The 26,575-nt window shown below is 44.1% G+C and overlaps 1 protein-coding gene and 1 pseudogene across 4 annotated transcripts in view; both read right to left on the bottom strand.

Moving 5' to 3' along the window:
- SPATA6L (spermatogenesis associated 6 like) overlaps nucleotides 1-26,575 on the bottom strand; it is a 690,230-nt gene that overhangs the window by 534,549 nt on the left and 129,106 nt on the right. For all 4 annotated transcript variants that reach the window (XM_078677396.1, XM_078677397.1, XM_078677398.1 and 1 more), the window contains exon 4: nucleotides 18,687-18,728. In XM_078677396.1, the coding sequence (XP_078533522.1) occupies nucleotides 18,687-18,728 (42 nt within the window). The remainder of the gene's footprint in view (nucleotides 1-18,686; nucleotides 18,729-26,575) is intronic.
- On the bottom strand, nucleotides 18,940-19,314 carry LOC144819559 (small ribosomal subunit protein uS10 pseudogene; annotated as a pseudogene).

Below are 26,575 nucleotides of genomic sequence, written 5' to 3'. Positions count from 1 at the left end.
TGGAATAAAAGCATGGAAAAGTAAATTATGGGCGGGAACTTTGATCAATTATATTGAATGGAAATGATCTCTGCTGATATGCTGTGCTGACCTCTCCTCGTCTTTCTGACCAATCAAACGAAGGGAATACACATTCGCAATATTGGGGGTGGTACATGCCCTGGAAATGGATAACTAAGGAAGGTTTAGTTAGTTAGATTGTCTGACTTGTCACAGACCTGTCACTGACCCAACGTATGCTGGAGAAGAATTGTGGATGCCGCAGACCTCAGAGGGCTGGCCGTGCACTCTGAAAAAATAATTGGGAAATTGCTGAGGGAGAAGACTCTGACTTCCAGTGGGATATCGAGAGTATCTGCAGAGAGGGGTGTGACGCTGGCATTGCACTTAGAAGAGGTTACCTGTCCTGTTTCGCGCCTGTTCTGTCCTGTTGTCACTTGATTAGTCGGGAGCCCTTTCTTGTCCCAACCCGTGGCCAGGGTTGGTCTTCGCACCATTCTAGGTAAATATAATCTGTGTGGTATGTCCTTGTACCATATCCCTTTTCTCACCCTTCCCAGGTACCAATGTCTAAAGGTATTTGCTTAAGGTCTTATTAGATTGTTGCTTTAATATTTTCTTACTTGAAATTTCTCTGATCTCACGGTTGTGGAACTTGGCTCACAAAACTTTGCATAGATAAAGTGTTTAAAACTTTCCCGAGTCTGTGGTTATTATACATAAAGGTATATGTTGTGATACTACCTATTATTCTAACTCCTTTGATCCAACAGATTTAGGACTTAGACCATAAGTGACAAGGATTTGGTAAGTCATGGTGTGCAGGTATAAGTTCTAAGTGAAACAAAAGTTCTGATAGGCAAGTAGAAATTGATTGCCGGTTCAGAGTAGGAATATTTATGGGCCCAGGTGAGTATTGTGCTCTGAGCTGGTAATCACGCGCCATCACTGGGTCCAAACTGGAATGGCATGGTGAGCAAAAAAACAATGGATTTAGGCCCAGATCTCTGTACTGGGGTGAATGTATGACATTGTTCTGCATTCTGTCCATCAATTGTTCTTTTTACAATATGATCCAGCCACACATGGAGATCGTGGACTGGCGAGTAAAAGGAATATACTCTCAGGTCCAGATGACGAGCACGCCAAACTTCTATTAGGGACTAGTGACCTAGCCAGGCGCGAAGGGCCTGAGCATTAGACGTAGCATTGGTACGAGTAAGAGGGGGGAAGGAGCGGTCAAGTGAGACATCGAGGACCCCAAAGTCCCCGCCTAGTAACCAGGGGATACCCCCACACCAACTAGAAAGCTTGGTGGAGAGGCTGCCAAGGAACGTATTTTGGTCTGTGTTAGAGGCATATATGGAGCCTAACAGAAGTAATTGACCATTGAGCCTACCCTTGAAGCACACATAGTGCCCCACTGGGTCTACCACCACCTCCTCCTCCTCCTCCTCCCAGGGGTTCCCGCCCACACCCATATCAGAGTGCCCCTGGCCTGAGATGAGTAGTTAGTGCTGTATACATGGCCGTGCCAGAGGTGCCGAAGTCTGCCTGCTTCTAGGCTTGTCAGGTGTGTCTCCTGTAAAAATGCAATCCCGGTGGACCTGCGGCGTAAGTAAGCATACCTGCGTGCTGGGGTGTGGTTGCTCCTAACGTTCCAGGAAATTATGTTGCTGTCTGTCATGAGTATGATAAAGGACTGTAGAACCTAATCAGTGCAGCAGTAAACATGTGTTGCTGCAACAGCAGCAGCCCTAGGTCACAATGTGGGGCAACATATACGGAGGGAAAAAACAATAATATTCAACCTAGGCGGAAAAACTACATAAGAGCGAACCCCATACGGGGATTGACCCAAACTAACACGGCCAACCATGGTAATTAACATGTAGTCGGATGTAGGCTGCTGAGGGGTATGCAGGAGAAGGAGATAGCCTCTAATGATTCATCCCCCGACTACATCAAACTAGAAACTGGAATCCGAGGGCGTTCCTAGGGATGTGTAAATTGACTCGTGTGTGCGATGTAGAATGTCTGAGTGCGGGCATGGGTGGCAGTTACCTAACTACAGTAAGGTACAGTTACAAACAATGGAGGTGATTATGGCTATCTATTGATCTAGACAATATTGTCCGATGTTTGAGGCGTGACCACTGGAGGGTGAGGAAAGTCCGGATCAGCAGACCAGGCCTGCAGGGAATCTGTGTCTCCTTCAGAACTGGATGGTGATGAAGCGGGTTTGGGTGACAATCTGGTGGACTGGAGGAGTGAGGCAATGTGCAGCGTGTCTTGGCATTCTGATAGGATCTGGTCTGGATCCGGGGTGCTGACAGGTGATGGCCGACGTTTCGATCGTCCAACTCTACCCCTCCGACGTCGCCACCTTTGTCCCTTCTAGGATATGACATTTTCCCGTGGCCTAGAGACAGTTGCCAGCCCATTCTCTTCAAGCAAATCCCAAGCATCGGATGGGAAGTCAAAAAATCACGCTGCGCTGTTGTGGGCCACCCGGAGGCGGGCCGGGAGCAGCAGTGAGTAGCATATGTCTTTGGCTCTCAGTTGTTGTTTTACTGCTCTGAAATTGGCATGTCTCCTATGTACTTGGGCAGTACAGTCCCGGAAGAGGGAGACCGAGATATTTTGTACCTTGGGTCCGGGGTGCCATCTGACTTCTCTCAATATCACATCTTGGTCTTGGAAGTTCAACAGATGAATCCGGAAAGGGTGAGGGCGAGCCCTAGGAGGAGGTTTATGAGCAGGGACCCTGTGCGCCTGCTCAACAACAAATTGGGGGAGAGAGTGTTCCAGGCAAGAGTAGCCCCTTCAGCCAGGACGCAGCGTACCTAACTGCATCGCGTCCCTCCGACCCCTCCAGCTGGCAAATTACCCGCACATTGTTCAAAGCGAGCATTCTTCTGCGTCATCCAGTTTTTCTTCAAGGGAGCAGACATGGTTTAGCAGATCGTGCAGCATTGCAGTGTGGTTGCGGGTCTTAGGCTGGTGGTCTGCCAGTGCAATCTCCACTCCTTGTACGCATTCGGACAATTTCTGATGATCTGCGCGAAGAAGTCAGAGGTGACATTGTCTATTCTGCCTTCAAGAGAGGTCTGAGTTTGATCTAGTGCAGTGCCAATCCACTCTACCGCAGCCAGTACTAAGTCCAATTTTGCAGAGAGGACCGCCTGGTTAGGCCCGGATGGTTTCCCCGCACGGTCCACTAGGGCTGCTCCAGTCTGAGCACACCTCCTGCCCATTGCGCGTGATCCCTCTGTACGTCACCACATGTGGCGACCGCTGATCTGTGTGGGAGGGGGCACGACACGCCCCAGCCTCCAGTAAGGGCTGTCAGGGCCAACGGGTCACCGAGTCCATCCACGATCCCCCACCAGTCCCAGGTGGCAGGCAACAACACCAGAAGATGGTCCACACAGAGGGCAGGTGATTTTCCACAACGGGCAATCATCCGTGTCTTCCGCTGACCAAAGCCGCTGGATACGCCCGCAGGCCGGTGCCACGGCGGGAGGAGCAGAGAAGCCCCCTTCCCCTTTCTTATTGGGCCCGGACAGCCCCAGATGGCAACTGCTTCAAGGACGCTCCGCCACCAGCCCGTCCCACACGATATCAGCAGGAACTCCTGGCGCGCAGTTGTCAGCGGGTCTTTGGCGATGAGTCCAGCCGGAGACCCACCTCTGTAGTGGAAGGGCGGAGGGCCTCTCGTGTAGAGCCCAAGTACACAGCCAAGATACGGGCCCAGCGGTGGTACTAGTCAATCCCAAGAGCGGCCACTCACCGCCAAGCCGGATCCGCCGGCAGCACTGGAGCCTGATTGTCGCATGGGCCACAGAGCAGGATCCGGATCTTCTAAGAGGACTGTGAAGGCGCCAACTGGTAGGCCCGTGCCAGGCTCTCTCAAGGCAGTAGGCTGCGCCCCTCAAGGCACCGCTTCCGCAAGCAGTTTGATCACAGGAAGCGCTGCGGTGGTGCGGTAGACGTAAGCGCTTATACTCAGTGGGGTTGATGTTATTTTAGGCCCTCGGGAAGCCAGGATGCTCAGGATAACCAGGAGATAGGATGCGGAGCGCTCTCAGTGTGCGTCCGCCATCTTAGGTGCTTGGCCACGCCCCTCATGTGCCCCAATATCCTTGGCTGTTAAATGGGAAACTGAAGACAAAATCCATATAGGTTAAATTACACAATGTATAACAAGGAAACCTGGGCTTAATTCCCATCTTCCTCACTTTACCAAATTGTGTGATACAAATCTTTCAATTTCACTGTTTCTTTTTCTTTGAGTAAACAGTTTGAAAGCACCTTGGTGTAACTCAGATCAGGATGAGCTCTATAGAAACAAACCCATTTATCTATGGTTTAATAGGTAATAATGTTGCTAGAAATATCGTGAGCCTGACTATATACAGTCCAGATAACAAAGTATTTATTTGTTGACTCATGGGAATGTCATTAGGGTATTGGGGTTTTCTTTAATGCTTCTAAATTCATGTTTAGAAACAAAATACAGTCAACACACGGCCATCCAAATGAAACACTGTTAAAAAAAACTTTTTCTAATTATGAAGAATATCAGATTTGTACATGACGAATATTTCGTAGTTTAGAAGCAAAATCATGTTCTGGCTTGGCTCCTGTTAGGGTTCTTAGACCCCTGGCTGGGGTTTGGCTCAGATTTCTCTCTGCATTTGCTTTCTAACACACCCGTTAGCCAATACCTTGCTTAGGCGAGACCTATTGGCTTTGCCGAGACCTATTGGCTTTGCCAATGCTGGTTTGCAATAAACCTATAGCTAAAAAGACTCTTTGATGCAACTTATTATTGGCTGCTTATTGTTTTTACAAAATACTCAGAGTGCACCTTGCAACAATCATGGCAACACAACTAGTATTCTCAAATGTACTATAACTCATATTTAACTTCTTTAAACTCGGTTTCTAAATACTTTATTCTCATTTTAGCTTTTAATGAGGGAAGGCTGAAGGAATAATTTACCTCGTAGCTAGACTGCTTATAAAACGAATCACCGTAAATTAGGATCAGAGCTCTCGCGAAGCACTCTGCTAGCGTTCCCTTTATCGGGGGGGGGGGGGGGGGGGGGTGTTTACCCCAGACAGAGCATAAATTAAGACAACCAGTAAATCTACCCCACAATGTTTTCAACGCAGTTTTGTCTTGAGTACTGCCAAGTGCAGTGTATCAGTTCTGTCTTTAAAGTTTGCAAGGTCACCAGAAGCATCGCCCGCTGACTTACTTTAAGAAAGACCTATTTTTAAATATCACAGACCAGTTAACAAAGACTGCACAGAGGGCAGCAATAGTGCTCTGCTCTTAAGTAATTGTACATCGCTCGACCAGTGCATAAAAACCATTTGCACGAAGTCATCAGGGAAACAAGCATTTGCAATGCAAAAGGTCTCGCATTTGCTAGAGTTTAAGCTATTGGCATTGTAAATGACAATGCCTTTTATTCATGTGTTTTGCAAACCAACACATATATAAAAGGCATTGTCATTTCTAATGCCAATAGCTCAAAATCTCGCAAATGCGAAACTACTTTAATGGTGGCCGAGACCCTTTCTTTAGACATTGCTCACTGTACTCAGGTTACAGCCAGCCACGTCTAAAGAAAGAGCGCGGCTACCATTAAAGTGAAAGCACGGCATTGGGTGCTTTTACAAAAAAAATTATTTTATGAAGTTGACATACAAGTGTTTTTTTTTGTAAAAGCTCCCCATGCCGTGCTTTAGTTCAATGGCCATTAAATGTAATGGGGTAACCCTGTAACCCTCAGAACCTGGGCGGGTAATTAAGCAAACAATAATGGTTCTGTCGGAAAAAGCATTTCAATTGGATAAAGTACTTAATACCTTGATGTACTCATATATCCCATGAAGGATATGTGCTAATTAAATCAACAATGACCCAAAAGTAGAGGAAGTAAATCTTTAGTATTCAACTTTCTTATGCACATTAGTTATGCGAAGCATTCGATATGCTGTCCAATTTTAACTCATAACTCGTGGTTGTCTGAGTGTCTGTGTGGGTGGGTGGGTGAGGGGGTGTGTTACTGTCTGTATGGATGAGTGAGTCAGTGAGTCAGTGGCTGTATGGGTTAGTGAGTGCATGTGTGAGGGGCTGTATAGCTCAGTGAGTGTGTATATGTAACTAGGTATGTGAAAGGCAGTGTAGGTGAGTGATGCGGTATATGAGTCACTGTATGGTTGAGTGAGTGAATGTGAGATTGGCTGTATGGGTGAGTAGGTGCTTGTGTCAGTGACTATATAGGTGAGTGAGTATGTGTTAGTATCTGTATGGGTAAGTGAGTGGGTGTGTGTGTATCTGTATGGGTGTGTAACTGGCTGTGTGATTGACTGTATGGGTGAGCAACTAGGTTTGTGAGTAGCTCTATGGGTGACTGACTCACTGTGTGAGTGGCTATATGGGTTTATGAGTGGATATGTCAGTGGCTGTATTAGTGACTGAGTGGCTGTGTGAGTGACTGTATGGGTGACTGAGTAGATGTGTGTGTAGATCTATGAATCAGTGAATGGGCGTGTAAGTACTGATATGGGTTTGTGAATGGTTGTGTGGGAGTGGGTGTATGAAAGGTTCTATCGGGTGTCAATGATCCAGTGATGTCATTTGAGATGTCATCAGTGATGTCACTGGCCATGTCATGAGTGATGTAATATGTGAGGTCATAAGCACTGCTAACATGCAGCTCCCAGTGTGTAAAAGCAAATTGTGCTCCCCTCTGAGCAAGCGAGAGCAAAATGCTCTCGCTTGCTGAAAGCGGAGCATTGTTTGATATGGTGGGAGCAGTACTCCCACCATGACATAGCAAGCTGCTATGTCCCGGGGGAGGGGGCACCCCGGGACATTGCTGGAGCCTGACCTGGAGGGTGTCGTCCCCAGGGCCATCTAGGGCTCCACGAGGTGGGGCGGCCTCCTTTGTTCAAATTTGCCCTGGTGACCCCCTGCATATATATAATTTGGGTGCCAGTAGGTGGTGGTACCTAGGGCAGCGGAGGGCCTAGTGGGTCCCCGACATTTTTATTAGTGATAGCGATGGGGAGGTGGCAGTCCCGGGGGCTGCAATGAGGCCACGTGGCCCCTGCATTTCTGTTAATCATTTCCCAAGGGATGCAGTGGTCCCCAAGGGGGGTGGGTGGTGCGTGTGGCCCCCAGAATTCCTGTTAATCATTGCTCCAGGGAGGTGGCGGCCCCGGGGTTGCAGGGGGGCTTAGTGCCCCCCGCATTAATACATTATGAGCCCCCGGGAGGCGCGGTCCCAAGGACTGTGGGGAGGACATCAGGCCACTTGGCATTATTTTTTATGTAAATCTGTGCCCCAGGGAGGTGGCAGACCCTGGGACAGCGGGTGAGCCACAAGGCTACACCTCAATAAATCATGATACTGCAGCAGGAAGGTGACAATCCCCGGGCCTCCCGCATTAATACATTATGAGCTCGAGGGAGGTGGCAGTCCCGGGGGCTGCGGCTGATGCCATAGGGCCTGCCCTGCATTATTTTTAAAGTAAATCTGTGCCTCGAGGAGGTGGTGATCCCCGAGGCAGCAGCGGAGTCTCAAGGCTCCCCTACATATAATCTTGTTACTGCTCCTGGGAGGTGGCGGTCCCCAGGGCTTTGAATGTCCTCAGGAGGGGGCTGCGTGTATCCCCCTCCTATGTTTCCACAATTCCCCAGCACCTGGCCCACCCGGGGCCTATATTTAACAAAGCGGGGGAGGCCTCTCTTCTATTTTTGTTTACATTTCAGAAGAAGACGCAGATCCAGACGACTCTCGCTGAAATCTTTTGGGGTAAAAAAGCTTTTTTCGACCTGTGGGGCAACCGAAGAGGCCTAGGTGGTTAGAATGTTTCTACGCTGCCCCTTTTTCTTTATTTTAATGTTTTTCCGGTGAATTAGTTTAACCGATTCACAAGATGGCTGCCAACACTTCATGGTTTAAAGTGTTGGCAGCCAATCAGATCTCAGCACAAGAACTCGGGAAGGGCCGCGGAACCTCAGCGTCTCCAGCTGTACATCTGAAAAACCTTTAAATAACTCCATAACTCCATAACTACTGAATTGATTTACACCAAATCACAAAAAGGCACTTCCTTGGACCAACAGCTACCTTCCTGCCAAATTTGGTGTAATTCCGTTCAGCTTGGGCAGTAGCCGTTTCTAAAGGTCCTATCGAAATTAACATGGGGGAACAGCGCTTTTAAGCACTCCCTGGTTCTCAACCCCGCTTGATGGATCACCCCAAAACTTTCAGTATATGCCAATAACTTTGGCGCCGTTTGACAAATCTTCACAGAATATTCAAAACTGATGTGACGCTCACTTCAGCTGCCATCTTGCAGCCGAGGTGAGCGTCATATCAGTTCTGAAAATGTTGTGAAGATTCGTCAAACGGCATTATTGGCAAATGAAAAAACATTCTTCCTATGGAAACTAGGTCCTAACTATAACTATCTACTGTCAACCACCAGTAGGTAATATATAAAAATATATATACTTTGGTTTTATTCTTTAGCAGAATCTACCCAGTTCTTAAAAATCACAAGAAATTTCATGACAAAGTATTCCAGTACACAGCTGTCTATACTGCATGTTGATTAGTTTCTTTAACCCGTTAAGTGCTGCCGTCGGCCGTTGAACGTTCGGAGCACTACCTGGCTGGTGCTGCGCACGTTTAACAGTCGATGCTGCCCTGCATGTTTTTTTAAATATATATATAAAAAAAATATATATATATATATATATATATATATATCATGTGAAATTGAGGATGAGGATACTCTGTTGGCCTGGGAAATAGTAGACTTGGGACTTAGAGATAATGCTAAAGCAAGAAAGGCAGACAAGACATCTATGCCAGCGGAAGTATACATGAGAGAAATAATATAACAATGAAATGCAGAGAGAAATCATTCTCCTGAACTTTCTACAGAAATTGAAAGGGGGCTGGCACTGGTACTGATAACACAGGGACAATTAATTCCAGGAGAGAAACAGAATCTAGGCGTTCTAATGATTAAACTCTGAAAGTTGGGAAAGGTCCCCTTCCTGCATGCAGAAAGCACAAATAAGCTGGTCTGAGCTGGTCTAGCTTGGAAACAACTTTAACTTGACTTAATAAGACCAGGCAGGAGTGTTACCCAATAGACACCCATGGAATATGGCTTCACTTTAGGGACAGGGCATAGATACATCAGAAAGATCTAGTTTAGGGTAGAGCAACAGTAAATACAGAAGCTATGCATGTGGTAAGATGAGAAGTTGTGTAAGACAGTACATAGTAGGAACAAGTATAGGGATGAACTCAAAATGTGGAGGTGGAGGGGCAGCAAAGACTGTGAAAGCACCTGCCCAGATTCATTCATAATCATTGCACAAAAGCCATGGGAACTGGATGACCAGAAGGATAGCTTTCAAGTCCATAGGGGCGCAGGCATACTGTCTCTCTTTCTATGTGACCATTATACAGATAGGAGCCTCCTCTGTGCCATTTGTACACTATATACTTGGTAAGTCTAAGAGGTAAGACTGGAAAACATGTTGTCTGTTTCTTGATGGAGTGAATCCTGGGTGGACTCTAGTTAGCCATCAAAGTGAACTATTTAAAAAGTTCAGATATAATTTTCAATCTCTATGGTATACTGTTTGTCTGACTGGATGATTTCATGAGACATCTCTGGGTGGGTTAGGCCATATATGAGTTCCCTATTCCATACCCCACCAATGCACATACATATTGACACTTTAAGATTCCATATTACAAAACACAAGTAATAAATAAAGTTATTAGCATGCTAGCCATCTGGATTGGAGTTGCTGGTGTCCCCATCTGGAGGGCACCTGACCTGGAATTCCAAGCTAGTCTGCTCCTGTAGGAACAGGAAGAAGGTTGATTTGCATATACCCTATCTAGGTCTAGAATGACAAGAGGGGATGAAAAATGATGGCCTGCAATGCAGCCCAATTGATCCCAGTGGAAGAGACTAATTTAAGCATCCCTTCCTTCACTTTGTTGCTTGTTGCAGTTGGATTGACAGATGGAAGATAATTAATACTATTTAATTCTAAGTGATTGTAGGAACAACACTCTATTTGCTTACTAGTAGGGCTACCTAGGGTGGAGTCAACAGAGGAGTTTATAACTGGTTGGCAGGTTGGTTTTTTTTCCTCATACATCAATGATTGAAGAGGTTAGTCTTGATTGCAGCAAGTGAGGAATTGGTAAAAGTATTCATTACTGCCTGAATGGCAGGTACTCTAAAAATTCACATAGTTAAAAAGACATAGAGAATTGGGCTTTTCTTTCAATGGAGGAAGGGTAAACTAGATATGCTCCAAGAAATGCACAGCCTCAGGAAGATAATGTAAAGCTCAGGAAAAGTTAGGGCAGGATAAATGTTTTTCCTGTATTTTACAAACAACGTCAGTAGTAAACTGGCATGGACAATGCTAGGATTCAATACTGCATATTGCATGAACATATAGATTGATCAGTCAGATTCACTGTGGTACACGGTATTCTACAAAGGTAACTCCATAATAATAAATACATACGATATATTGGATTTACACTTGGGTTAAGTACTTGTAATCACAGAATGGCTAGACCCATCTCCCTTTCATCACAGTCTTGGCCTACTGACCAAAATTGTACTGGTTATTTTTCAGGAATACGGCATGAAAGTTTTACAGAAGCCACTTCAACTAAGTCATGAGTTATGTTTATTCTCTCAACCCCACAAAATATTCATCAGACTAGACATGATCTTAACTAATGAACTGGCTTTGGAGTGGAGCACAACGTACTGAGAGAAAATGATTTCTGATCTTTCTGCTTTGAAAAACATTATTTTATTCAAATATATCACATGAAGAAGGAAAGGAATACATAGTACAAGCATTACTAAAATGGGAGGAGTGTGAATCAAAGAAAGTTTTCTTAATGCAACTTTTAGAAATTGTTCTCAAATAAAATATCTATCAGTGGCAGATTAAATACTTCCTCTGAGTAAGTGGAGCTTTGATGGGCTCTAATGCTACCTCTTCAATAGCCAATATATTAATGGAAAACTATGAACAACAACATATATTGGACAATGAGGATTGGAAAGATAGATTAACTTCTAATGGACGATACATAGACAACATCTTCTAGGTCTAGGGTGTGGTCTAGTGCATAAACATCCTTGCAATCAAAATAAAGAACACAATGAAATCCCTTCAAGAATTTGTTTATAAAAACAAAATATCTGGGTGTACAAGCAGCTAAGACAAATGGGCAGTGGGAAACGAACATACACACAAAACTTAAAGATTAAAATAGCCTTGCTATTGACTCCAAATTTCCATTCAGAAAAATTAAACAACAATCTGCCGTATAGTCAACTATTAAGAGTCAGAAGAAATGTTTTGAAGAGGAAGAATTTCAGTACAAGCAAAAGTGTTACAAGACAAGTTTTAACAGAGGAGTTATGTTAAAATTATTGCGGCTAAAACTGTTCAAAAAGCCACATGGGTGAACAGAGATGGCATATAAGGTGCCAAGATACAACTTTAAAACATTGTCTTTTCTATTATACTAAATATTCACGACAGCATAAACAAATACCATCAAAATTGTGTAGAAATTGGAATATACTTGACTATGGTGAGTTTTTGAAAGCTCTTTAAATAACAAACAAAGGTGACATTTCAAAATGTAAAAATTATAGGAGCAGACAAGTGAAGTGTCAAATACACAAAAAAACTGTATCACAAAAGCAGTAGCATTTCCCTGTCTAAACTGTACAAAATATAATTTCATTTTGACAGGAGGGATAGTATACTACCCCCTACACTGATTACACAGAAGTATTTTACAATTGAGTGTACGGATTGTATTTATGGAATAAAATGTTCACATGTTTTTACTATGTGAGAATAACAGAGAGAGCATTAGAAATATGTTGAAGGTACTCAGATCTCACTTGAGGATTAAGAATCTTAAACCATCACTGGTAATCACTGTGTGCATTTTGGACACCAAATTGCACAACTGAATGTACGGGTGTTGAAAATAGTTAGTAAAGTTCCCAAATGTGGAGCTCACAGGGAAAATAATTGTGAAGAGAAATGTATTGGATTCTTGAAAACAATAAAGCAAATGGATTGCAAGGTTCTCAGGCTTTAATTTGCTATTATTTGCAACTTCAACTTTTTACAAACTGTCCTTTTGGATCAGGTAGGCACAGATATGGAGATACTCATGTGGACCTATAGATTATTAGGAGCCTGGCAATAAAGTTTTCTGTTTTGAATACTAGAAATATAGCACGACAATGGAAGAGAATGGATTACCCGTTCACGATCACATAACGAGTACAGTTTTTACATTTTGAACATTAAAGGTGGAAGATATATAAGCAGGCAAGTATGGCAATAAGGAACTTGTGTAATTAGATGAGTGACCGGACAATGCTGTTGAGGGGAGACAATGCATTTGCTAAACTGACATTTTGGACCTGCAAAGAAACAGGAATACTAGGCAGATGTCCATGTACTTGGTGAAAAGAATGGACACAGAGGCACTCTGGATTAGGATTCTAAATGAGAGCAAACGAAAATTCTATTCAGATTGAAAACGTCCATATAAAATGCAGTATCAAAGCAGGGTACATTTATTAAATACTGCTTTTTTGTTGTAGGTTGTTTTAGAGATTTTAACTTGTGATCCCCTGAAGAAGAAATACATTCTTCGAAATGGATTGGTAACGGATAATTAGACTCTTACTATTAGTCTACAATTCTAATGTTTAATGATATTATAAAAGCATCAAAAACGATATATGGTATCTGTTTCTATGGGTTTGTAGTAAGACTAGGTTATTAAGTTGCAATTGGCCATTGTATCCTTTCAATATCTGGGATATAGGTTATTTCATAAGTAATCTAATCTATTACAGTATAATTGTATTTTAATAAAGGGGTTATTGAAAATTCTGTTAAAAACACCGATTGAAGTGATGACTGACCATTTTAAAGAAGATAACATTTCCATGCCTTCAATACCTGTATTGATGTAGTACATCTTCAAAAAAGTTGATGGACTTCAGTTTGGATTACTATGGGTAGTTAACTCTGATGTTACCCTAGGACAATATGGAGAAAGAACACAGCACAGTGGTTCCCAAACTTTTTTGATCTGTGGCTCCCATGACCTTTTGGCCGCTGACCGCAGCTCCCAATAAGGTTACTTTTTTTGGGCTGGTGGGGGAGATTTAATCCCGACCTCAGGAGTACTTCCATTTTTCTCCCAGAAAATTATTGTGAGGAAGCCGATGAAGGTATTATAATCGTATACGCTTGAAAGCCTAGGAAAACGCCCATTGCCCCGGAAATATGCCCACAAATCTAAGACCACGTCCATTTGTGACCCTGGGAAAGTCCTAGGGTTGAGCACAGGTGCATCTGAGCAATCTAGTTTCGGTTGAGGTCCAGGGTGCTGAATTTAGTCGTCATTTAAACACACCAGTCTCTAGAGAAGAATGGTTTGAAATATTGTAAACTAGATGACTTTCTCTTTTCGAATCCTATGCTTTGATGAATAACCAATAATCCTTATAAAGCTGATGACACCCAACACATGTTTTACAACTGTCTTATAAGATTCCTTTATCTTTAACTGCCCACCTAAACAACTATAAGCATTCTACCTACATCCCCAAAAAATGACTCAGAACGCACCAAACTCATTTCTTACCAAAGTGACGTGAGATTTCTGTAATTATCCACCAGAACAGCTCAACAATCTTGCATCAACATTTCCTTAGAAAATTCTTTTAGTTATGTACCATGGGACGTGACATGGAGCTCCTTATCTTTTCCGTTCATCTTTTTGCTGCAGGATCAACGTACGCATTTTCTTTGACGTGCAACGCTAGCATAGTGTTGCCTTGTGCATAAAATCAAATTTATTTTTCAGTTATAAGACCATGACATGTTACAATTGCATTTCAGCAAGGGAAGGGTGGGTGTCGAAGTTAACATGCAAAACATTTTAAGGCTCTAACCTCATGAAAAAAATTGTCTGACCAAAAAAGTACGAACCAAATATTGAAATGGTCAGGGATGCCGTCATATAAATAAGTGGCTGTGGCTACTACTGAAACAAACAGGAAAATCATGAAACTGCACACTACCTAGTAGCGCTTTTGGGAATCTCAGGATGCAGATTATCTTCTGCGCCGTGTGGTGGACAAAAGACAGAAGTAAGGCAGTGTGGCTTGGCAGGAGGAGACAAAGGGAAATGAGGTGGGGAGATGATATCAGTCAAGGAAGCAAGGTATAATATGCGACTGGGAAGTATAGGCAAGGGAGTAGAGGTGGGTCTGGGAAGACCAAAAGGTGGCAAGTAAAGAGATATTTGGGAGAGGAAAGAGCGGTGTTGAGACAATGTGAGAGGGGTACAAAACAAAGGAAACCTAGGAAAGGAGGATTTCCCTGAAGTTTTTTAAGTTTTACTAGGACAAAATCATGAATAGGCATATACAGAGGGGCGTATAAAACTTACAGTACCCCTCTAGTATACATTGCATGCATGCAGCAATAACCAGCGCCTACCTTACAAGGCTCCCGGCAATGAGTAAAGACCGGGACACTCGCTGACTCCTAGACAGAAACGATAGCTATGGGGCTGGCTGGACTGCTAGAGAGTGCGACCAAGACCCCTGCCTGCTACTCTCCTTGACAAAAACCTCCAAAACGAGGAAACAAGTCCCCATGAATCCCGGAAGTTCCAAAACAAGTGGGCACGCCTTGTTTAACATCACAAAATGAATGGCATTCACAGGACTCAGCCGGCAGGTCTGATGGAAAGGTAGCACAGCATACCTCACATTTGCAAATATAAGAATAAGGATGTCACCACTGAAACATGCCCTCCTATTCATCGCCATCACATGCCTGGCTGTGATCCTGACACAGGCTATGAGTTTCGGGGTTTTCAGCAAACATAACAAACCATACCAGGCTTGCAGGCCAATACTTGAATTGAACAATGGAAACTACAGTTCCATTGTTGTTTGTACTGTTGGCTTAAAAACACAGAACTCCATGGAGTCTATTGACATCCATGCACCCACTGAATTGCTGAAGCTCAAGTACCATGTGGCAGTGGGCCAAGAAGTCAGGATTGAGTCACGCAGTGGTTCCCTACTGTGTGCTTGGCGCAGGGCACCCCTTGCTAGTTTTGACGGCACACCGGGGTACCGCAGCGCACAGATTGGGAACCACTGGAGCATTTAAAAAACTACTACAGTGCACCACAGCTTCAAAATGTGGCTGACTGGTCAGAAGGGCATCATCAGGTGAGAACCTCTGCCTTGGTTACAGAAGGAGAGATCTTTCTTAACAAATGTATTGGCAATCATATACATCAAATATGCCAATTGGGTTATAAATGCCATTTGACCTTGGAAAAGGAACCCATTTCAAACTACTGTCATAAGAGGGACTTTGATTTCTGTCAGTACCAGGAGGATATGACAACTTTTATATGTCACTACTGGGAGGATACAGCATCTTTTGTATGTCACCACTGGGCGAATATGATATCTTTACACATTAGGGTCAAAAGGATGTGACACAATTACGGGTCAAAGGGTTGTGACATATATATTTTCCCCAGGAAATCAAAGACCACCATGTTTTAAACTTAAGAAGCAAAAGGCTGCCATTTTGTAAATAGGCCTAAGATAAAGGGATGTCTCAATCAAGGACAAAATGGAGTCAGGCCATAGGATTTACACGACAGCCAGAACTAGAAATCCTCACACCATGAAGAACAAAAAAGTTGTCAGTGGATGTCGATATCCAAGAGGAAGCAGGAGCAGAGGATACTGAGGAGAACGTTGCACAACACAGAGTTGGCGGAACACATACAAGCGTTCAGACGAGAAGAGTAAGGAATGAATGGGCGGGAGCCAGGTGACCAACAGAGTCAGTGAAGAAAAGCTATTTTTCCTGAGAGCCCAGGAGATGACAGCTCTATGGAGGAGCAGGAGACAATAACACAACACTCTACTGCCATAGTTCTGTGGCTTCCGGCAAGTGCAGGGGGCACTTTTCCAATACACATTTGGTGGTGAGAGGGTAGATAGCACGGCTAACATCACAGGCCAGGAAGTGAAGGTAGAGCACTCCAATGAAACCATAGGCATTCATGCTAAACCTGTGTTGACACTGAGCCAAGTACTGGACCCTACCTATATTATTAGTAAGAAAGTAGAAGCAAAATTGCTTAACCTATGTTTCACATTCCCCGAGGTACCCCATACAGTACTCCATTTCCTGAAATGGCTGGTGAAATAAGTGGAAGACAAGAACCATATTTAAGAAGAAGACCTCTAACCTTACCAGAGAAAAAGACTTCAGTTTATACTAACTGTTGACAATGGGAAAAAAAGAAAACAAACTCGATTGATACCCAGAAAGAACAAGGACACCGCGTTGGACCAACATTTAATTGTAATTTTTTTTCTACTATGAGGTGACTAATACTGGTACACTTTACCATTAGTTAAAATAAAAAATCACTTTAATGATGAATTTTCAGGATTCCTGAGTAACTGCTGTGGATACAATCTAAGCATATTCACACCTGTGCTGACAACTTACCTCCATGCTAATTAGTAAAAAGACAAGGAATGAACACAACACCTTCTTTCTATTTAGATCACTAACAGACTATGTTATGGGAATAGCAGTTTCCAAATGTTTTGTCACTCCAAGGATTAACAGGACAAAATATTTAAGTTGCTACTCCACATCATCAATGCCTCTCTCACAAATGCATCCTATCCCTCATGAAACAAAACAACCCGGACACTGACAACCTCATACAATAGTGCTAGTCACCCATCTTCCCTATATGGAAAGATCACTGAAAGCACAAAATTGTTAACCAATGACAACCTCCTCCTCCACAATTACCAGTCAGGTTTTAGGTGGTAGTGTAGCACAAAGACAACATCCATTCAAGTAATGGATGATGTCCTCAAAATCTCTGCCAGCAGCAACCTATGTCTACTCATCATTCTTGACCATTCAGTAGTCTTTGACAACGTCGGCCACCAAGCTCTGCTCAACGTCCTCTTCAAGGTCAAGTGCTACAATGGTCTGGGTCTTCCCAAAATAAAAGAGCACTGGTCACCCAGCCAAACCCTACTGACTCCAAGACAGTTCTAATTGACTGCATTATCTTACACAACTCTTTACTCTCAATACTATGGTTCATCTGTACTTGATACCTCAAATTTAGCCCAAGAGAAAGCCTACAGAAAAAGACGTCTAAGAAACCCATGGAACTGTCCCAATTCGACAGACACATTGCCATGCTGACCATTTTATCTCAATCCTACCTCACCGTATTGAAGAGGGTCAAGGCTGCAGCCTGTCAGATCAAAGGACCATGAAAATTTGATGAGATTGCACACGAGCTTTGAGAACCCCACTGACTCTGCATGATGTGTATGCCCACATTACATGCATGGACCTAGCCTTCAATACCTTCAAGAACAAGATCTTCAATAGTATCCACAACTCCAGCAGCAGCAACATCACAAGACTAGAGAACAGAAAATGCAAGAAAGAGATGACCGTCGAGCAAGCCATCCCTTGTTATTCTCCAAGAACTTGATATCCCAATATGAATTCAATCAGCACCCACACCACTACAGTGCCACAAGAAGCTAAACATTTTTCAGTTCAGACATCTCTTTTCTCCATGGCCACCACAGCACTCAGGTCATTATCCTACCACCTCTTTTACCCTATATTTATTTGTTCCTGTGCATAGAAGCTACATTTGTGCTTTGTAAATCCCCTACATTCATATATACAAATCAGCTAAAGGTAGCGTGATACTACCCTTGGATCAAAACTCATCTATATTTAATATAAAAGTGTGTGGTGACTGGGGAACTGCAGTACCAAGAGTAATGGGCCTATACAATTTTGTGAATAGCCTGCCCATGATGTTGCTACCCCCATATGAATTGAAACTGTACACTAAGAAGATTCCCTACACAACCTGTGCACTGATGGAACAATGAATCTCAGATATACAAATAGAACTTACCTAACTGGAATGGACTAGGGCTTGTAAGCTAATATTGAGAAATGCACAATTCAAACCAATTCAGTTTGGAATCCGCCAATGGCCTTCTGTCAGACAGTAACTGTTTTAGATAAATGGACACATAGGTTGCTAATCTTATCTTTCCTATAATATAAAAGTCACGTTAAAGTGCATTAAAAAAGCTGGAAAATGGCTAATTTTCAGGATTGCTACAGTGGAAAGCTTCAGGGTTATTTAAAAAAAGACCCAAATAATGCACAGCCAACACTCAGAAAAAAATATGATGTATGAGAGTAATTTCTAGATTACAATAGTAACCAAAAAAACAAACCATTGTGGAGAGAGCTCAAAAAGGGAGACGGGCAGGTAATCAACCATGTGGCAAAGTTACTTGAGCTATCTACAACGCTTTTCATTAACATATCTGCAACAGTAAGAGTTTCATATGTTCTTTAGAAAGTTAATATCATATTACATTAAAGTACACTGAGAAAAAGGGCACAGGTTAAAAAAGGCAGATCTTACCTGGAGGAGTGAGTTGCGTTAATTCAAATTTTACTATTTCACCTGAAAAGCATAAATGAGAAAGCTTTAGGTAATTATAACAGAACATAACCATATGAGACCAAGACCAATATAAATTAAGGGGCAACTACAACGTTGGGCATTAAAGATCAGACATACTGCCTTCACATCTGCAGGATAATGCTAACATCTTCCACGTCTGTTTCTAACAACTTGTATGTCACAAAAAAGAATCTTTTATTAAAAGATTAAATTATGCATCAGCAATGGTAACTTCAACTTCTATCCCAGGCTCTATACTAATGGATGTATTTTGCTTCAAAATTTCAGAACGGCTGTGGAAGTCAATCAAGCGCTTGTGAATACGCTTCTGGAACCGATACCAAGTCTTTGAACCTTCACCACAAGGTATTTTTCGAGTAGTAATACGCAGAGTCTTGGTAGGCATGCAAACTGGCCTCTTCACTTTCAGGTTTTTCTCCTTCACACCTCTAATGAGATCCTCACACACCTTTTCAAGTGACTTTACATTGCGACTAGTCAGGGAGATTCTGATACGGTGGATAGCTACTTCCTGTTCCACAGGTGCTTTGCCGGCGTCTTTAAATGCCATAGCTAATGGGCTTCCTGACCGACGTATTCATCCTCAAATTAAGAAACGAACCAGTGAGCGGTGAGCCAGGAAAGAAGATCAGCAGACCTCACTGTCTGAATTCAAAAGCAACAACTTCTATGTATAATTTCATAGATAATTCTTCCGCTATCAGGTTTTTAGGGAATTAAATTATGATGACATATGAGATTGAACACACTGGTCTTGCCTCACATCATGTTGAAAAGTGTAGGTAAAATGACAGTTTGCCATACTACCTTCCAATGTGCATGTGACCAAGCTTACTGTAGATAAGACTAACAGATGTTAGTGAGCGGGTGCGTCATGACTTGGGGAAAACAGCCAAAAAACCCGCTGCATCTGCATTCCTCACTTTCAATTTTGCGCGCGCGTTGCAACTGCATTTCCCGCTTTCAATGTTGCGGCCACGCGGCCTCGCTTGTTTTAGAAGGCCTGCGCGGGCAAGGCTGTTGCTGAACACCCAGGCTGCCCAGTCTTGAATCTCCCCAATGCCCGTTGTTCCACGAACCTACACTTCCCGTCTCTTCGGCTCAACTCACTCTCGCAGTCGCAGGTTTCTTTTCAGCGCAGACTTCTCCCTGAGGCACAGTATTGTTCTGAAAGCACACGCAGAAATTAAGCCCCGTCTGTGTCGGCATTGGTGTGACAGGGGCAATATGAACAGAACACCCTTTTTTCTCTCCGCCCTATCGTCTTCAGAGGAATGTCAGCAAGGCTCTGGTTAAAAAAGTAGAGTTTCTGAGCTCAAGAAAAGATGTACACAGGGCCCGTTCAGTGAAAGTCAACACGCAAAGACGTATTGTTGCAAAACATACCTGCGAAGGCATGGGATAGGGGAGAGCAGGAAAGATTGGCAGAACGGTTCTGCAGCGCCTAGCAGTTGTTTTGGTATCAGAAGACGCACAGAAGTCCTTGGTAGAGGCACAGCTTGGTAGAAGGACGCACAAAATGCGTGCTCATTGCAAACAGCCCGGAGCTCTCCCGCAAGGGCCTTCTCCGAATTAAATGAAACGAGCGACTGTGGACTCAGGATGGTTGAAGTGAGTGCCATACAAAATCAATGTGCACATTACTTTTTCAGCAGCAGCACCATAGCCAATTTAGCTCTGTCCAAGGGCTGTAAAAACTGCCTGAACTATGTAGGTGTGACCCATTGCAGTTAGCAGTGAGAAACCCGCTAAAATACACTGTACAAATGAGGTCGGGAAAGAGCACTGAAAGTGAGAGACTGGGAAAGAAAAACAAGCATTAGAAATGCAATCGGGCTCGGATTTATTTGAGTTTGAGCTAATGGCATTGTAAATGCCAATGTCTTTTTGCCATGTGTTATGAAGTGTGTGCATGTGGTGTGTAGTGGAAGTATGTTGGTTGAATTGTAATTTTACCAATGGTGGCATGCTGTGCTTTATATGAATATGTTTAAAAGTAAAGTGTACCATACTGCGATTGCTTGGTGGAAAAGTGCACTGCCGGCTGGAGGTGTGTGTGCCTGGTGGAAGGGTGCACTGACGGCTGGTGGGTGTGTGCTTTGTAAAAGCGTGCACAGATGGATGATGGTTGATGGTGTTTGTGCATGGTGAAAGCATTCATTGACGGCTGGGGGTGTGTTGTTGTGTGTGTTGTTTTCTCTGTGCTGGTGAGTGTGTGGTGGTGAGTCTGTGGGGGTGAGCCTGGGGAGTGAGTGTGGTGGTGAGTGTGTTGTGTTGAGAGGTGACAAGTGTGTGGTGTTGAGAGACTGAGGTGTGTGGTTTGTGTGTGCGTTATGTGTGTGTGGTGTATGTGTGTGTGGTGTTTTCTGCACACTCACACACTGCCCCTACACATTCACACTGCTCACCCGCACACTCCCAATGTCACCCTGCATAGTCACACACTGTTTACCCTGCACACTCATTCTGCACACTCACACAATGTGCACCCTGACACACTGTCTCTGCAGTCACTCTGCACTCACTGTCACTCTGCACTCACTGTCACTCTGCACTCACTGTCACTCTGCACTCACTGTCACTCTGCACTCACTCTCACTCTGCACTCACTGTCACTCTGCTGTCACTCTGCACTCACTGTCACTCTGCACTCAATGTCACTCTGCTGTCACTCTGCACTCACTGTCACTCTGCACTCACTGTCACTCTGCACTCACTGTCACTATGCCCTTACTGTCACTCTGCACTCACTGTCACTCTGCTGTCACTCTGCACTCACTGTCACTCTGCACTCACTGTCACTCTGCTGTCACTCTGCACTCACTGTCACTCTGCACTCACTGTCACTCTGCTGTCACTCTGCACTCACTGTCACTCTGCACTCACTGTCACTCTGCTGTCACTCTGCACTCACTGTCACTCTGCACTCACTGTCACTCTGCACTCACTGTCACTCTGCACTCACTGCCACTCTGCACTCACTGTCACTCTGCACTCACTGTCACTCTGCACTCTACAGTCACTCTGCACTCTACAGTCACTCTGCACTCTACAGTCACTCTGCACTCACTCTGCACTCACTCTGCACTCACTCTGCACTCACTCTGCACTCACTCTGCACTCACTCTGCACTCACTGTCACTCTGCACTCACTGTCACTCTGCACTCACTGTCACTCTGCACTCAGTCTGCACTCACTGTCACTCTGCACTCAGTCTGCACTCGCTGTCACTCTGCACTCAGTCTGCACTCACTGCCACTCTGCACTCTCAAACTGCACTCTAAAAATGCACTCTCAATCTGCACTCTCAATCTGCACTCTCCACTCTCAAACTGCACTCTGCACTCTCAAACTGCACTCTCAAACTGCAATCTGCACTCTGCACTCTGATTCTGCACTCTCAAAATGCACTCTCAATCTGCACTCTCAAACTGCACTCTCAATCTGCACTCTCAACTCTCATACTGCACTCTCAAACTGCACTCTGCACTCTCAATCTGCACTCTCAACTCTCAAACTGCACTCTCAAACTGCAGTCTCAACTCTCAAACTGCATTCTGCACTCTCAAACTGCACTCTGATTCTGCACTCTGATTCCCACTTCACGTGCCTTTTCAAAATTCAGCAGCAAGAACTTGTGCACTTGTGTTTGGGATTGGAATTGTGAAAGGCGGGTGGAAGTTCCGTATATCCCAGCGGGGCCCCCCCTACCGGCATCTTTTTGTCCCCATACCATGTAAGGCATGGTAATGGGCACAAAGCCCGCACATATAAATGTCTCAGAAACTTCTGAAACCCACATAAATGATGGTTTGCAATGGGTGTCAGAATTATGAGTGTGTCAGAAAAATCAGACAATCGGTTTAAACCTGCTGAAATTTACTGGGTGAAAAATGCTTCGTAGGGGGTAGGATGTGGAATTTGCTGAAATGTGGGACACGAGCTGAGTGTTATTCCCCATTTCAATAGGGAAACTCGCAAATGGCATTATGTATTTCATTCGATAAATAGTATACCACAAGATCTCGTTAATTATTGGGTACGAAAAATAACACTCAATTCTGAGGCCCTAGAAATGTAGTCTTGATATGGTTACTGGGTTCCTTTGTGAGCCCTCGCTTTCATTGCACGTGTACAATCACAATGTCTTGCCTTGTTCCTTGCCCCGCAAATCCCCGTGAGATAGTATACCATGGACGTGAATGGTTTAGAGAGAATAAAATTAATTAAATTAACAAACGTAGGTTGTGGAACACGTAACAAAGTCTGATAATACAAGTGTTTAGGTGTATAAGGGATAGGTACTGAGTGAATTTGGCCTCTCTGTCTCTTTTTTACCAATTATAGCACTGCCCCAAAATAATAATGCCCCCACCCCGCTACAATCACTCTCGTCAGAGGGTGAGAACCTAGCCCCTGAGAGTGTGCATTTCTGAACACAGTATTGCTGTGCCTTGCGGTATGCGTCTCTGTAGCTGGAGGGAGGGAGCGCAGGCGGAGGGAGGGGGCTCTGGTGGATGGCTGTTTGCAGGCTCCAGCAGCAGCGAGATGAAAGGGACACTCCTGGAGTAAGCTGCTGCTGAGTCTGAGCGGCTCCAGGAGGGGGCGGGGAACCTCCTCCTTACCAAACCCCAAAGATGGGGGCTTTTGCCTGCCCACCGCCCGTGTCCCTCCCCTGCCAGGAAGAAATCGCAGCATTAACAGTCATTAATCATCCTAATATGAGGAACCTGCTGATCTGAGTGACTGGCACATGGGAGCTCTGCGTCTAGGCACGGCGCACGAGAGCTGACTGGGCTCTACCAAAAGATGCTAGAGGGGGCGTCATGGAGGCAGGGAGACAGCATGGGAGTTTAAAGGGTGTATTAAAAGACGCAACACCGAACGGTCCACACTCAAAAATTAATAGCCAGGATATTTTATCTTACCCTGTGGGAAACGAAGCCCCTGTAGCCAATGGTAGAAGTTTCACAGTTAAAGTCCAGTGGCTACTTCAAATAAAGCTCAGTTGTCTTGAGTAGTAACCGAGTCTTACCATCTAATACGGCGCACTGCAGTTGGATATTGGATGGAAAGCTTACTAAAGGCTTGAATGTACTCCGGATTCCCGGCCTGGCATGCAGCAGCTGCGCGCTGAGCGCTGCTGAATGGTGAACGCGCCCGGCCATCTGGATTCACTTACGGAGGCACCCTGACAGCTCCTAATTATAATTAATGTACTTCTTTGCGCGAGCACGAACGAAAAATGCCCAAGATGGCGGAACAAAACTACATTTACCCTATCACTTCAAGCCTATTAAAACGACAACACAACGAAGACGAATCACTGGCCAGATGACAGAACACAGTAAGGAATGTGTGGAATTTGTCTCGCCAAAGCCCTAGGAGATACTTTTTTTTTCCTCTTCTTTAACATTAGGATCTCGAAACTCCTCCCACTTACGTGGGCGGAGGCCTCGCCCTAAAAAATCCCCTTTACGACCCAAAGCAAAGAAATAAATATAAAAAAGGCACTTTATGAACAAAGAAACCATAATGCTCTAAAGCTTTATAAGTATATATATTAAATAGCAGGAGCAAAATACAGGGACATATAGAAGTTTACACCTCCATATAATCCCTCACTCTGAATTTCGAGACCCGGCTATCACATAAAAGCGCCAACACAGCAAGAGGGAGAGAACCACCCCCAGACACCTCAATTCAGGGTAAATACCTGCACACGGAAACAAAACAACGTCAATACTACTCTGGAAAATGTGGCATTTTAATTTTGGAGAAGTAGAGATTTCCTAGTAAGATAAAAAGCTAACTACTTACTGGTGACAATAGTTTAGACCAGAGGTATCTGAAGCCCGGTGAGTTCAATGGGTGTTGCGCGCCTATAACGTAACATCCTCTATTTTAGTCACCAAATAGTAACTTACACAATCAGGTCTATTAGTGTGATGGTTCACAGCGCATTTTTGTTTTGTTTTACTAGTATTACATTTAATTTGGTAAAAAGTGTCACTGAGCGAATGTTGTCACCGTCCAAAAGAACACACACCAGGCCTGGGCTGCGCCTCCCAGCTGGGGCCTCCGATCACATAATTGTTTCAATGGGAGCCTGTGTTCTCGTTCGGAACACAGGCTCCCATTGAAGTTAACGGGAATCCGACCGAACGATGTTGGGAAGCATCGCAATCAGTCGGTCAGATTCGTAGAACCTGATTAGTTCAGAAATGATTCCGAAACCGTTTTGGTCAGAAGTTTCCTAATGAGATGGTAATCGGCCGCCAAGTCTTGAAGTTGTTTCTGGAATGGCCAATGAACAGGTATTTGAGTACTAAGAATCTTACGTAAAATTGGCGACACTGTTGTGTTTGGTGTTGTGTTAAAGAGTATCAGATGTAAAATGTCTAGAGGTGAGTTATAAAACTTTCAGTCAAATTTGTGAAAGGACTACAAACATGTTGACTTTGATAGAAAGAGAGTAAAAAATTATCTGTAGTAGAGTGTTTGAAAGAATAAGAATGTAGAGTATTGGAAAATAGAAGAGATGGTGAGTAGCAATTGTTAATATCTTTTATTAAGCCATTCAAGGCAGTAAGTACAGTGACAATTTTGAGATGGGTGAAATTGCAATGAAGTCCTAATGAAAAGCTAAAGAATGATGATGGATTCAACCCAGATCTGTGCCTGGGAGTGAGTGTCTGAAAAGTTTCAGCGCACCGTCCATCATCTCCTTGTGTTTGCTTTGATCGTCCTAAGCTGGCAGGGTATGCCTTGCTCACTTTGCCACTGGATTCAAGCAAGCCGGGCTGAAGACGGCTGTAATGCCAGAAAACGGTCCTCGGAAGCTTGTTTCCGGTTCAGGGAAGACCTGACTTGGCAGCTTGGGCTGGACTGTTCCCATGAGGCACAGGGACAAGACTGATTTGTATATGGCTGTGTCTGAACTAGGGTGGCAAAGTGAGCGAAAGAACAACGATGGATTCAACCCAGATCTGTGACTGGGGGTGAGTGTCTGAAAAGTTTCAGCGCTCTGTCCATCATCTCCTTGTGTTTGCTCTTGAATGTATATCCCCATGACAGGGGTCCTTGGCCATATCTGTATCCCTACTTCTTATACTGGAAAACATCCTACTGAACCCATTCAGTACGGAAGAACCTGGTGGATTCCCTTAGGTTACATGGCCGTATGGGCAAGGAAAAAGCATAGCTTCAGATGAATTTGGGCAAGAGGGGTATTCTTGATGCAGCACAGAGTGTTGCTTCAAGTCTCCAGTGGTCTAGCAGCAGCTCATTGGCATCAAACCCTCTAAAGAGATCAAGCAATAATTTCATGATGTTGCAACCACAGAGTGGATTGTCAGATTATTTGTCCCACTGGGCTCAGACCTCACACTTTTCAATTAGAAGTTTTGATCCAAAGAGGGCATGTGAGGATGTCTGTATGGTGCACTGCATTAGGCACCCGTGAACAATTCTGGCCTGGAAGATTCCAATTCAGTGGTACCCTAACCTAGGGGAAAATCAGACCAAGACTTGAAAAGGACAAAGAATGGCCCAAAGTCTTTGATCATTAACAGTGAGATAGTGTCCTTTAGTGAATGGCCATTTATGTATGTTGCATTTATTAGGCACGACAGAGACAAGAGTCAGTGATTGTGTTTGTTATGGAACAGGATCTGACGTAAGGCATCAGTACTAAAAACAGAGCAATCCGAAAAGTGGCAGGTGGGTGACTCACATTCACACTCAAAGACATCCCCAATGATGCTCAGTAGCTTAACCCTACATAGTCTGGGCAGCCTCTACCCAAGGTCAGAGCTTAACTGAG

The sequence above is a fragment of the Lissotriton helveticus genome, chromosome 2_1 (genome assembly GCF_964261635.1).
Source record: "Lissotriton helveticus chromosome 2_1, aLisHel1.1, whole genome shotgun sequence".
NCBI classification, from domain to species: domain Eukaryota; kingdom Metazoa; phylum Chordata; class Amphibia; order Caudata; family Salamandridae; genus Lissotriton; species Lissotriton helveticus.
This window is presented reverse-complemented; position numbering and strand designations above follow the sequence as displayed.